The 15072-nt window shown below is 40.8% G+C and overlaps 1 protein-coding gene across 1 annotated transcript; it reads right to left on the bottom strand.

Annotated features, from left to right (window-relative positions):
* Positions 1–644: 644 nt before the first annotated feature.
* On the bottom strand, positions 645–13688 carry btbd3 (BTB domain containing 3). Its single transcript, XM_004077476.4, has 4 exons — positions 12778–13688; positions 12094–12184; positions 5357–5475; positions 645–3937 (listed from the first exon to the last, which is right to left on the bottom strand). The coding sequence occupies exons 1-4, from the start codon at positions 13239–13241 to the stop codon at positions 2905–2907; spliced, it is 1707 nt and encodes a 568-aa protein (XP_004077524.2). The 5' UTR covers positions 13242–13688; the 3' UTR covers positions 645–2904.
* Positions 13689–15072: the final 1384 nt, after the last annotated feature.

Raw genomic sequence — 15072 nt, forward strand, 5'->3', positions numbered from 1 at the left:
CAGTAGTTAGGGTTACCATGTGTAGATAGAAATAATTGATTCGAAAAACGGATGGCTTGTTTGTGCTCGTATATATTCATGGTTTGTGGTGCACTGTGGCCCCATGTGGATTCCTCTCTCCTCAATGTTCTGTTTTCTCGCTGTTTCTACCAATAGATTGTGAGACTAGAAGCGTGGACCAAAAAGCCCATTACCTTTCGTCAGATTGGACTGTCGTACCTTGTAAAAAAAAGTGTGTGTGTGTTGTGTTTGTGTCTGCATCTGACACCGGGATAATTCTGACTGTTAAAAAATCCATTTTGTATCGGGTTTATGACTTTTTTTGTTATTGTTTCTATTTCAAAGAAACCTTAATTTTCTGTATGTGTATCCTGATATAAAATTCACTGTCTGTTTCTGAAACATCTAGAAAAGTGGCCTCATAAAATACCTTTACTGAGACCAGAATTAAGTGAGTCATGGTTTCATGCTGGGGCTTTTTTTTTCTTGGCTTATGTATTTCTTATACAAATACAGTTTGACCACCAGAAAAGGAATCTGTGATTTTCAATCAGTGACTTAAACCACCTCAGGAGCACAGATCTCTTCATTTCTATGCATTGCCAGACTGCAACCTTACATCTTTTGAAAGATAAAGAACACAATTACCATATATACCATTTTCTTTTATTTGTATCTTCCACAATCATTCACATTCATCGGTCTTCCATCACTTCGACACATTAGGCGATCACAAACGTCAGCAGACAAGCCCATTGGTCCCTCACCTACATGAAGAACATGATGAAGCTCATGCTTCTTAACAAACCACACCAAGGCAACAGCAACCGTGTCCGGTATACGTTTGCAGGTACCTGTGATCACATTAGTAAGGTGTACTTCCCATTCAAGAGGACACAGGGTTTTTAACCAAGTGAAAAGGAAAGTCAATAAATGGAAAAGCAGCTTCTAACTCTGAATCGATCATTGATCTTTTTGCTGTAAACAAAGCGAAGGAGCAAGAACAATTAGCAGTACATTTAAGATAAACTGGAACAAAACAGCTCGTGCTGTGATTTCTGCAGACAAAGGCGGACACGTGGCTCACCTTACCTAAACAAATCATACAGTCCCTGTGTTCACTGTAAACATCACTCTTAAAGTGGCCTAACTTAAAGGATGAAAAGGGGTTTTGGTGCTTGGCAAAATTTTCTTCACTTTTGTGGCTTGTGCTCCCTAATCTAGTGCTTTGCCACACATTCTGAACACAAAGCCTCTCAAATCTAAAGCCTTAGTCACAACTGTCCTTACGGGAGGATACCGGCTGCCTGTGGGCGACAAATTGACAAACTTCTCATGCATGACAGGTGGTCCGCACGAAATATTAAGGTAGTAGACCGCTCAGTGAACCCATAGTGAGAACATCTTCATACACATCTTTCCCTATGGCATGCCTGGTTGTTGCAAAGACTTATACAACATGTAACGGTAAGTATGTTTGAAGTAGGTGAGATACAAGTGTGTCGTACAGATTTTTCAGTTTGACCACCCCCCAGACTGGGTTTAGCTCATGGTGTTCACACTAAACAAGCAGGGAGGGGCTTCTTCTTCTTCTTCTTTATCCACTGGTAACTAGTGCATGTGTGGCAACTACAGCTGAAAGAGGCTTGGTGCAAAATGTCAATGCCGTGCAAATCTTGCTTCAGGCTATTGCTTTCACAGCTCTATTCCGATATATAAAAGACTTGGTGTCAAATTATTTTGACTGGGCGCACATTATTATTTATTCGTGATCCATTTTTCCGTGAATAAAACAGGACGCCATCCATTCTTCACTACCAAATCTGAGTTCCTCACTGGTCAAAGTTCAAAGGGTTTTACTTATAAATGCAGCATGTGTTGTATGTAGAGCCTACAAATATTAGTAGAAACTTGCGTAGCTATATATGATCATAGAAGTTGTCAACGCGAAAGCCCATTTACATAGACTTTTCTTTGGAAGTGGACGCTTAAAAGAGCGTTGCTAAGTGTGGTGTGAATGTACCTTTAGAGTTTAGAAAATTAGACAATCAGAGATTTATATTCTGTGGTGAATCTTCTGGACGTCCGACAGGCACTTACGAATTATGTGCAGACCCATGTGTGCAGTATTTGAGGGCGGTCGGTAAAGGGGAAGTGTGCATACCTTACTAATGACCAGTGCGGTGTAAGGGAACAGTACGACACCATCACCCGTGCGTAATAATTGCGTGCAACTTTCGTTAGCCTTTCAAATTCATCACGATACACCTACCACATGCACAACAATGGGATGTTTTATTTTCATGGCCTCAACTGTAAGACACACCTGTGCTTGTCTCTATGACCCTTCACGTACCTGGCAACGCATAAACCCACAGGACCCATTAAGGTCAACCCCCATCCACCGTATGACTGCATGTGACTAAGGCTTTAATGGACAAGAAAAAAATAAAACTGTTGTTAAAATGGTTTTAAACAGAGCTTTAAATTTTCTGATGCTTTTGAATCCCAACAAGTTTTTCCGAACTCCAGATATAAAATCCTCATCAGGATGTGAAATATTGCTGCTGTGTCTTTCAGATCTTTGACGGAAATTAAACTTAATTTGCATTTTTATTATATAGGATATATTTATGGCCACAATTGCAGTTTTAAATACATTTACATATGTACAGATATTTACATACATGCACTTTTAGTGCTAGATATTCTTCAAGACTTTAAAACAGTTCATCTTTGTTTTTGAGAAAACTCCTAAAATAATTCATCTAATCCCATCTAAGTAGGCCATATATGAAATTGAGTCCACCTTTTACAGATCTGAGACTGTAAAAACAGAGAGGGACAGCGCAGAATGGTGTCTAAGTTTGAAGAAAAAGCCCCAGAAGATCAACATTATTGATGTCAAGCGTAAAAGATGAGCTCAGGAATCTGCCCTCCCTGCACACCGGTGCCGTTGGTGCTGTCCGAGGAGCACTGGAACTGAAACGTCACCTTACCACACTGCACCTCCGTCATTCCTTCCTGTCCAAAGTAGCTCAGCTCAATTCCATCCAGGACCACACTGGCAGTGTAGAAGGTATCGGGCTCAATTTGAACCGGATACTCAAACCACACTGGGAAGGTGTTGCTGGATCCGTCAGAGAAGTACTTGCTGTGGTTTTGCCCCAGCAGCACGCCTTGACGCTTCAGCTCTATCTTGGCGCTGTACTCTGCCGATCCGCAGCTCGATCCGTACAAGCCGAAGCCAGCGATGAAAACTCTTTTATCTACGGCAAACTGAATGCTGTCACAGCGCCCCCGATAGCGCCACTGATTGCTTCGGTAGGCACAGGACTGGAATCGGTGGCAGCGCTGGGGGGTCAGTCCCTTCCGTGGTTGACAAACAAATTCCAGCTCAGGTTTCTTAGCCGCTGTGTACCACAGGAAGACGTCGTTTGTCTCATTTAGTGTCAACACACCCGACTGAGCTGCGCCATTGGCAAAATCATCCAGCGCCATTGTTGGGATACGTATGAGGTACATCGCTTTTCCCAAAACTTTACGCTTGTTGTCGGTGGAAGAGATGAGCTCCTGTCTTTGGCACTCTGCTTCGGCCCAACTAAGCGCCGCCTCAAACACCACGATCTCTTTAGCATTCAGCGTCTCTCGCTGTAGGATGCTCTCCAGAGTCTGGGCATCAATGTCACAGAAGCCCTCTGAACGTAAAGCCAGCTCAGCCTGGGCATCAATCACCTCCCAGCAGCGTTGCGTCAGCTCCGGCTCCTCGAAAAGGCAGCTCTGGGAAAGTAACACGCAGGCATTTTTGGCACTAAGACTGGTCTCCAGGAAGTTGACGCAGGCGCGTGCCAGGTGAGGGACAATGTACTTCTTAGCAGCATACAGGGTGGCCAGCACGGTGTCAGCAGTCAGGTCAATTTCATCACAGTAAATGTATCTGTTGATGCAAACATATCAGAGTGAGAGTTAAATCATTCTGTTTATAATTTTTTTTTTTTTTTACATTTGATCAATTTGCTAAAATTTAAAAAAGAAAGAATTCACATCACAGAACTTGAACAGCATAATAAAAAAAAAGCATTTCAAATTAATTTCAGGCACATTGAACAACCCCATCAAAAAATGATGACATGACAGTGGAGGAAACCATTAAAAAAACAATGGGGACAAAATCTTTTATGGGGCTCAAAAAATATTTCAAAATCCACTAACGAACCCAAAACACACCTGTCGGGGATGTTCAAAAAACGTTTTGAAAATATTATGGGATTGGCACAGGACCTACTTTAAAGGTGGCCATTCTATGAAATTTGGAGGTTTTCACATTTTCACTCAATATGGGAAAAGAAAACTTTTATTTGATTGATCTTCACAAAATTTCCCGCATACGTCACGAGCTTGAGTCCACAATCACAACTAAAGTTTTGTTAACTTTTGACGTTGAGAAACGGCCGTCATCTTATTTTTTCCAAGATAAAATCCGTTTTAGTGCCCTCAATAAGTGCAAATTCCACCTAGAGATACTTATACTTGGGGAGAAGAAATGTTGACTTTAGAGGTTTTAGATTTTAAACAATGTTAGCTTGTCGAGCCAGCAAAAGTGACCTTCCTCAAGCTGAGCAAAATGATATAACATACAGAAATGAACATATTAGGAATGTGGGTGTGGTCAACAAAAAAATTACTGTTGCCAAGGAATTCCTAAAGTTTTCTTTTGCCGATTCTTTTAGAAATTAAATAAATCCGATCGCCATCTCCAGGTGACCAAAAATTACGATGGTTGCTATGGAGATAAAACCAACAATAAGGGACCATTTTGAAATTAATGTTTTTATTTTTTTATATATAAATTTGTCACGTACAGTTCTGACCAGGTTGCAGGGGCAGAGGGTGGGAGTGAAGAGCATGTGGCAGCTGTTTAGCCAATGAAGGCGGCTAAAAAGGCTGCGTCGAGGGTAAGGGTGAAGGTGCGGGTCATGCAGCGCTGCTCTAACCTATTCTTTATTTCTGACAAAAATAGTCTCTATTTTGATGTTGAATACATCTCTGGCTCTCTCTCTCTCATGGTGTTCAGACTAAACAAGCAGGGAGGGGTTTCTTCTTCTTCTTTTTCTTTATCCACTGTTAACTAGCGCATGTCTGCCAACTACAGCTGGAAGAGGCTTGGTGCAAAATGACACAGGAAACCAATGCCCAGAGTAAAAGGGATGATAAACTGCCAACACAAAGGCTGAAGAACAATCATGAATATGAGTTTTTAATATAAGCAGACAGAAACAAACAAGGATTATCACACATTAAAATTCTGATTGAAAGCAAGTTTTTAAAACAATTTTTAATTGAACAAAATCCTTACTTTAGCATTCCCAGAAAAGCTGCTGGTTCCACATCTGGAATATGGATCTCGTCTTTGTTTTCAGCGAGTTCCCCATAAAACATGGCGTGGAACACTGAGCTGCCCACGGCCAACACATACTGTTGAAGAAGAGAAGGACAGTCACAAATGAAAACAGGATACAGAAAAACTGCTGATTGTGTATGTCTGCAGTAAGTTTGCAGTAAGTCAGTGACTTCAATCTTTCAATGATTTGACTCATTCTGCCGAAGTGGTTAAAAAAAATTACTCAGATTTTAGACAAACAGCTGAAAGCTGTGCCATATAATCTTACCAAAATTTTTAATAGGCTTTCTTGTTGCTTTGTTCTTTCGTAGCTATTTAGTAAAAGCAACTGCAATTTTAAGCATTTATATAATAATAAAAACATCAACATTTTTTTACCTTTGAATTTTCAAAGAAAGACTGTTTCAGCCTGAAAACGATATAATTGGATAAAAAACCCTAAATCAAAAGCAATTTTGGTCTGAACTGCTATGGTCTAAAATGGATATGCTGTTTCAATTATTTTTCGTGTGCAAAAACATAATGTAAAAGTTCCTAAACTTATGAAACCACAAATTCAGACAAATGGGATTATTATGTACAAGTTATCAGAAAAACAAAGAGAGACGAACAAAATGTATTTTATGTTTTTGCTCAATTGAAATTCAAACATTTTTAACACACTTTGATTCTTGTGCGACCCCATTACAGTTACACAGATGGCTTTACATTTGACACTTCAATGCCACACGACTTCAACAGCAGGTTGAGGTTGAGATGAAATGTCAGTGCTGAGTTTGTGTTTTCAAACCAGCATCATGACTAAAAACAATTCAAGCTGTCCTAATCCAAACTATTTTGATTCATGCGGGTTTGAGTGCGGGTTCGGGTCTTGGTGCTGGTCTGGGTCTGGGTGTAGTTGGAGTGCGGGTTCGGGTCTTGGTGCTGGTCTGGGTCTGGGTGTAGTTGGAGTGCGGGTTCGGGTCTTGGTGCTGGTCTGGGTCTGGGTGTAGTTGGAGTGCGGGTTCTGGCCTTGGTGCAGGTCTGGGTCTGGGTGTTGTTGGAGTGCGGGTTCTGGCCTTGGTGCAGGTCTGGGTCTGGGTGTTGTTGGAGTGCGGGTTAAGGTCTTGGTGCTGGTCTGGGTCTGGGTGTAGTTGGAGTGCGGGTTCGGGTCTTGGTGCTGGTCTGGGTGTAGTTGTAGTGCGGGTTCGGGTCTTGGTGCTGGTCTGGGTGTAGTTGTAGTGCGGGTTCGGGTTTTGGTGCTGGTCTGGGTCTGGGTGTAGTTGGAGTGCGGGTTCGGGTCTTGGTGCTGGTCTGGGTCTGGGTGTAGTTGGAGTGCGGGTTCTGGCCTTGGTGCAGGTCTGGGTCTGGGTGTTGTTGGAGTGCGGGTTCTGGCCTTGGTGCAGGTCTGGGTCTGGGTGTTGTTGGAGTGCGGGTTCAGGTCTTGGTGCTGGTCTGGGTCTGGGTGTAGTTGGAGTGCGGGTTCGGGTCTTGGTGCTGGTCTGGGTGTAGTTGGAGTGCGGGTTCGGGTCTTGGTGCTGGTCTGGGTCTAACTTCCTTTGCTCTGTTATCCATCCCTGAAAAGCTGCTCAGCTGCTCCAGAACGGACTTTACACATACATTACTAGCGTCAATTCACAACAAATGTCCTCAGCTTTGACCAGTTGTGTGTTGACAGTGATTGTTGTGTTGGAACAGAGTTTCAGTTTTGTCCCTTTGTGTTAGCTTTTTGTGTGTTGTACATGTCAACTGTGTTTTAAAAGTGAGAATGTCTTGTGTAGTTTGCAAAGATAATGACCTTGAGGTGAAAAAGTTGCGTTGTTTTTAACCCTTGTGCTATCCTGGGCACTTTATGTTGGGAGTGGGGTCATCTAGACCCACTAGACAGTGCGCTGAAACTTTTTTCTTCAATGATTTGTGATCTTCACTGGTGTCCATGGATTACATGAAATCTTTCCACCTTTATCCACCTTTGTCCTGGTGGGGAAACACGTCAATGGAAGGGTGGGGTCATCTAAGATAACACAAGGGTTAAAGATTCCTGGCTGTTCCACATTTCTTCTGTCTTGTTTAATACTTAACTATTATTGATTGATGAGATCCAACAAATGTAGAACTCTCCTCACATTCTGTCTAATACTAAAGCAGCAGTTACATACCGGTAAATTTGTTTTATATATATATCTGTTTAGAAATTACCCCTGAATGAAACTGTAGCTCCTTTAGGATTTACAGTCAGGCATTGACTTCCTAGAGTATTCTGTAGCCATTGAAATGTATTTAAGTCATCGAGGTATTTTATCTCTGTTCTGGTTCCCCTGAGGCAGATTGCTAGTCCCAGAACAAAGTGTTACAAAAGTTTTGTTTGCCAGAATTCATGGCTTTTCCAGTGTATGATGAAATAAGATGCAACTCTAAAAGTTCTCTGTAATTTGCTATTTACAGTGCAGAAACTGAACATGGCTCTTCTCTGGTTTTGTGTTTTTTTTGTGTGTGTGCACTGCTACCGCGTAGGAGGGTCTAAGGGCAGGGATGTCCAGTTTTAGTTTAGTTAGTTCAGTTTAGAATCTTTCTATTGAATTGTGTGTGTTCATGATCCTTTTGATTTTATGTTTTACACTACATTTATCTGCACAAAGCCCATCGAGACGACTGTTGTTGGGATTTTGGGCTTTACAAATAAAATAAAATAAAATTGAATTGAATTGAACTGCTTTAATTTGATAGTATTTTTTTGTCTTTCCTGTCTGACTGTCATGTCTGCTTCCTGGTTTTTATCCCATCGGTCTTTATGCTCCAGATATTACTGTGATTTTAACCAGTTAATGCATCATCTGATTGTTTTCCACCGTTTTATTTATTCAAGCTGCTTTTGGCACTCAAATACTTTATCCGAACAATTTGCACTAAAATATAAACATCTGTTGAAATATTTCTTCCTTTGTGTAAAGATCACATGCCGGTCATGCCAGTTGTGTTTTTGCTTTTGGTTCATCTAGAGGACGTTTTGCTGCAGTTTTCAGTTTCTTCTCAGGAACCGAAGCAAATTATTCTGCACCTTTTCTTTCTTTGTGAACAAACACAGCTTTGACCTCTAAAAAAATTGGAAAACTCATCAAATGTAACAAGACGCCTCAGGTTTGGTAAAAGAAATACTACAACAAAAAGATGACTGTTACATCACCATGGCAACCTTGTGACGGTCAAGATGGCAAACATTTTCATGTAAAGAGTCAACACATTCTCATTCCAACTCGTCATATATGGATGCATGGGTAAGCCCCCCCCGTATCACATATTGACCTTTTGGGTGAGGCTAACTCGTTGTTTTTAGATGTGCTGCCTGCTCCGATGAGATTATTTTGCTCAAGTAATAACACAATAATAATAACATTAATAAAGAGAACAGAAAAGAAAAGACAAAAATAAAAAGTAGGGGTGGGATTATATAAGTTCGCTTCTTCCCACTCCTTTTCAAGCAATAAATCAAGCTCTACTTAACTTTAGTTAATTATCTATATTTAATTAAGCAAATGTGATTTAAGTGACTTTTTGTTTTGTTTTATTTTTTGTCTTTTTAAACTATGCATTTCAACATTTCTGTAATGATTTTGATAAATATGTGTAATTTCTTTCATTGCTTTGACTACAATGCTTGAAATAAATCAATAAATCAAATCAAATAAAAAGTATTTTTCCTTTTCCTCATATAGTCTGAAAGCAGCGTTCGATGGCGTTGCTTTCATTTAAAATAGTCTACATTCTTGGTATGTAAAGCAGAAATTAAATGAAATTGTTGTCAAGGTTGAAACTGTAAATCAATCCCCAGCGTTTCGGGACCTCTTATTTTTAGCATGTCAAAAACGATGAGTTGGGCTCACCCTCAAAACACAGAGGGTCTCTACCATGGACAGTAAATGAGAACTGGGCTGAACAACCCCTCCTCCCTCGCATTCCAAGCAGGAAGTACCTGCTGGTCCCAAAAAGCCGATATCCTATTGATTTCTATAGAGAAATAAACAGCTGTCTCAGTCATTATGTTCGTCAGAATAACAATTGCTGCTCTGATATCTTTTTATTTACATTTTCTTGCTAATCCTAATTTTTTTCACAAAATTTTAGCGAGCTTCAGTACACACCTTCCCATTCACCTTCCCATTCATTTGAATGAGAAGGTGTGTCCAAACTTATGGTCTGTACTGTATTTAAGTTATAAAGTGACCAATCAGATGACTCAATAAAAGTATGTTGCCTCGCGTCGAAAGTTCGAAGCTTTAAGTTAACAGATTCTCCCATGCCCGCTTTTAGTGTTAGGGGTGTGGCCTTCTAATCTTCTCACTCCTGATTGGAGAGAGTGGTTGTCATAAAAAATGAATACAGACCAATCACAGCTTACTGAGGACATCTGGTTCCAACATGGCGACAGACATGGCCACTGAATTGACTTCAACTGGAACTGGAAACAAAGTATTTTCTACGGGCAACGTTACACCCAATTCACCCAGTTACATTACACAAACAATGATCCCTACCCATGCGTCCATTTATGACGAGTTAGTGTGACGACGTGTTGAAAGAGCTGAAAAGTTGGATACGATGATTCTTACTAACCAAGCATAGAAAAGCTTGGAAAATATTCAAGTGAATCTACAACTTCATCTTTTGTTGTATAACCTTTGGAGATATGGACTTCAAAACTCAAACCATCTACCTGTGGCTTACCTGCTTACAGACTTGTACATAGTGTATCCAATCTATACAGAACTTTATGTAAAGGCTGTCGCTAACTTATCATTTGTAAACATCAGCAGTGAAGAAAATCAGCACATGTGTTCTCAGGCTCATGAATTTATAACTCAGACTCTGCAGAGCCAAGTTTGAAAGCTTAAAGTCAAAGACAGTTGGAGAAATTCCCTCCTTTTAAAGGACTGACAGCACAGTTTGGGTTCAGCATCACTCCAAACTAAAATAACCTCCCATCTGGTCTATAAAACACAACTCCACTCTCAGGTCAAACGTCTCTAACAGCAAAGCAGCAAAGATCTGGGCTTGTTTTATGCCCAAAGCCTCCAATCGACATGACCAGCAGGAACTTCTTTCTCATTACAGTATTCAAGAGAACATTCTGTGATCACATGTGTGGCGGAAACTGGGTCACACTACAGGAAATTATGAAACTCCGGCTTGTCCATGAAATATATCGTGAATGCAGACGCACAGAGTTTTTCCAAGAAAAGGTTTTGAATTTCAGCTTCATTTTAGGAAAATCAGTGAATGTCTAATATTTTATGGACTAGAAAGGTATCTAATTTAACCTTATTAAAAGAATATACACCAAATTTTAAGACAAATAATCAGATTTTTGTCAGTTGTATACTTAGAAAAGTTTTAGTTGTACGTAATCTAACAACTTCTTCCTTTACTGAGTCATTGTTTTCAGGGGACTTCTCATATTTTACAAACCTGAATGATTTGATTTATTTAAAACAAATATTTTTTAATAGTATTTTGCATTTTTTTTAAAGTGGTACAAAGATACAGATTTAGGAAAGTGCATCTTCCTCCCATTATTGTACCACTCATTCAAACTACATAAACTAAATTCTTTCAGTAGAAAATATAATTCAAAACTGCATACAGTAAGGGGTCAAATCACAAAATATTCCAACAATAGTGACGTCTAATTTCTCCATATTGCTCAAGAAGGGCATAAAAATATTGTGAACAACCCATCGCGAAAAAAACTATTTTCTCAAATGGTATAAGAGATCATTGGCCCACATCTTAAAGGAAATTGCTCTTTCCATATAGAAAGTACTAGTCTCCTGGCAATCATGGTCCCAAATATAATCAGATTTTATACTCTCTGCTACAGTAGAATATTGACTGACAGAAGCAATTTGATTTTACACAGGACCAAAACATATGTGACATTGGGGCTGTTGATTGTTTGCATTGATGACAAATGGGATTAATACTGGGAATGTACAAGATTTTTTTCAGAACAGTGTTATCGACGTACAATCTTGAATTGAATAAACATAACTTAAGGAGGAATGTATTCTATCGAGAGCTTTTTCACAGATCTCCTTAGAGATACTTAAATCCAAGTCCTCTTCCCATTGGGGAACAAAGTGTTAAAAGAATTATTAGAATTATTAGTGCTGGTTTTTGTTTTGTTTTGTAGATTTTTCCAAACGGTCCCCTGAAACTGAGTGGGGGGGGGGAGGTATTACTTCATACAGTTTATCCTCTACTAGCAATGCCTCCATTCACGAAAAGCTTTGTCTGTAGTTGAAGGTATAAACCAGTGATTTTATCAACAGTGGTACATGTTGATTGGTTCTTGAGGGAAAATACTTGTCTCCAAATTTTAGGAATGTTTCACATTGGGATTTGAAGCTTAAATTCAACATTGATTTTAGGGGGTATATGTTGTGTTTTTTAAAGATTTTAAGGTACAGAGGGAAAGCGGGAACAAAGGACATCCTGTTGGATTCTCCTTCACCCGTTCTCTCTCAGCCTCATTTACATAAATAATTGAGGACTGTCTCAAAAAAGACACATGGTGTGGAAGTGGAGCACAAAGGACTTCACCTCCACACCCCGCAGGTATGAAGAAGAGCATATTTGTGCTGAGATTTGTTGTTGGTTTGTTTTATTTCTGTGATTTTCTTCTTGTTTGGCGGAGTTTTTTCTGGACGAATGCTTACTCTGTGCCCCGGCAGCCGCTGAGTCCTCCCAGGCTGACCCACCACGAAATGAACATCTGCCATCAGTTCATTGTTGAACATCACAGAGTTTCTGAAGACAGGAGGGGAGAAAAATATATTTAGATAAATGTTTAAAAGGATAAATGTGAGCAAAATGTAGTATTTCTGGGTCAAAATCCTGTTTTAGGTCTACTTTGAACTTCCTTGTGGAAACCAACTTTTTTTTTTTTTGCACAGAACTCTCAAACATAAACAAGACATTGGAGACTGGGGAAAATCCCAACTGGGTTTCATAATAAAGCTGTTTTTATGTATTATTGAGCAGTTGAACATGACACAGGGGCGGGTAAGCCCCCCTGGTTGTTCTGGAAGGACAACAAAGCAGAAAGCACTCGTCTTGTCCTGGACAGCTTTTCCTGAAAGGCCAAGGTAAATAAATTTTCTTTTGGTTGAGGTCGACCTCTGCTTGCTGTGTATTTCAAACACACTTGCTGCCTGTCCGCTCCCTGTTATGTCAGAGCGTGCAGAGGGAGGTGGAAACGGAGGTACCCCCAACAGACTGAGGACACAAAAACACCTTCCTGCTTTAGCGCACAAAAACCTAGCAGTTTGGGATTTATTCTAAAAAATGTGCTAGTATTCTTGTAGTTGGACTCCTAACTCATCAGAGACGGCCGGACTTACCTTTCTCGAATGGTTGAGTAGAGTCCCTGCCAGTTGCAGTTCTGAACAGTGTTGTTATTGTTGAGGTTTTGCTGCTGGTACTGTTGCACCGTGGTGCTAGATGCTGACTTTTTGGTGGGGAAGATGTCCGCTGCCATCTTCTTCTTCTTCTTGCTCCTCAGAGTTATTATCTCATAGCAGACTGGGGGCAGCTTGGAGCTGCCACTGGCATTCCCTTTCTTTGAGCTTTTACTCGACTTGCTTTTTACCGACTCTGGAAGCATTAAGAAGAAAGTCAGACATTTCATGTTCCTTCCCTTGGCATCGACCATGAGTGTGTTCAACTGCTGAGCAGTGGGAGTGTGTGCGGAGAAGACATCCACCAGAAGCAGGAAGGTGTGTTGGGGGGGTTGGGGGGGGGGCGGGAACAGCGCAGTACACAGAGATCCTGTAGAGCTTGGAAGTACAGAAACGGATCTTCTCATGTATTTGTCAGTCTTCTGAAGGTTCGGGCTGGCGAGCTGATGGAGCTACTCCTGTGTGAAGTTTGATTTGCTGACGAGAGGCTCCTGGGGTTCCCATCCCTGCTTGTCCAGAGTGATGAGATCAGCTCCTCAGATCAGTTTTTTCTCCTCCTCTGTCTCTCTCAGGTTGCCCTGACAGCTCCAGATTTAGTACAACTGCAGTGGAGCTGAGGCGGCAGCGTTCACTCGGGTCCTTTCATTTTGCATCCTCAGCCCCCCCTGAGCGTTTCGTCTCTTTCCGCCCGTCTTCATCTGTGACTTGATCTTTTCCTCTCCACAGCCCGCCGCTTCTCCGTCCTTTCCTCTGCGCGATGCTGTGGATGCTGCGCTGCTCGATCTGCTGACTACAGAGGTTGAATAGGAGAGAGCGCAGAGGAGATGGAGAGCCCCCGCCTCCCCGCCCCATTTCAGCACAATTTACAGCTCTCCCCCCGTGAGCAGCCAATGACATCCAACAGCTTTCATGATTGGCTAATGAAGCCTGGTGAAGCACATGCTCGAATATGTAAGAAGACATGCGGTTTTAATTGGCAAATCCAATGAGAATGATATATATTTATCCACAGTTTGGCTTCAGCGTTTCCTCTGCATTTCACTTTATTCTGCTGCAAATGCAGAATTTGTCAAGAAGATATCCAACACATTCAATTGTGTTTAAAAAAAACGTATTATAGTAACAGACACTGTTTATGGAGCTTAGACAACAACAAAAATGAGATGACATCAGAGCAGGAGAAACCATCAAAAAGATGTCTTAGGGATAAAAAGAAAATATTTCGAAATCCACTGATGAAACCAAAAACAACATGTCGCAGATATCCACAGGAAAGTTTGCCAATTATTATGGGATGGCTGCGAAACCTACGTTTTTGCAGCCATATTTTGGCAAAAGTGTGAAATTTGCAGATGGAAAAAAAAAACGTGGGTTTGAGTGAGCTTCGTGAAATTTTACACACACGCCATCAGGTTAAGTACAATCACAGCAAAGTTTTTTTTATTTTTTTTGACCCCGAAAAAGAGGCCTTCAAAGAAAAAAAACGGTGGTACCTTCTACAAATTTAAAAACTCCTACTTGGGATTTCGATCTGTTGCATCGAGAAACTACCTGTGGAAAAATGTTGGATATAGAAGTTGTCGATTTTTAAAGGCGGTGCTGTGGCGAGCTCGCAAAAGAGATTTTTTCCTGTTGCTCACACATTTTTCACTGAAATATTGTTAAAAATGAAATACATGAATCGTTGGCGCAAGCTGTACAAATCGATATGACAGACGATGCCAACATGTTGGGAATGTGGGCGTGGTTAGCAAAAATATCAGTTGCCAAGAAAATAATATATATGTAGTTGTAGAGTTAGATAAGGTGATTCTTCTCTAAGAATTCTGGTACATGGCCTGTCCGTCCTGGGGGAGGATCCACGTTGGCACCCCTGTGGTTTCTTCTGTTTTTCTGTTAGAAGTTTTTCCGTACTGCGAAGGAGGGTCTAAGGGCAGGGATGCCCAGTTTAGTTTAGCCATTACCTTGAATTCAATTGAATTCAATTAAAATCCCAAAATGTTGTTTTGCTCATTCTTCTAAAAATGATATAAATCCGATCGTCACCCCCAGGACACCAAAAAATAAAATGGTTGCCATGGAAAACCAACAGAAAAATGCCATTTTGAAAAAAGTGTTGTTTTTTTTATCAGTTTGTCATGTGCAGGCCTGACAGGGCAGCAGGGGCAGAGTGAGGGGCGTGTAGTGAGGGCGAGTCAAAGGGGGCTGTTAATGTGGGGGCAGGTAATGCCAAAGAGC

The sequence above is a fragment of the Oryzias latipes genome, chromosome 15, assembly GCF_002234675.1.
Source record: "Oryzias latipes chromosome 15, ASM223467v1".
Lineage (NCBI taxonomy): Eukaryota > Metazoa > Chordata > Actinopteri > Beloniformes > Adrianichthyidae > Oryzias > Oryzias latipes.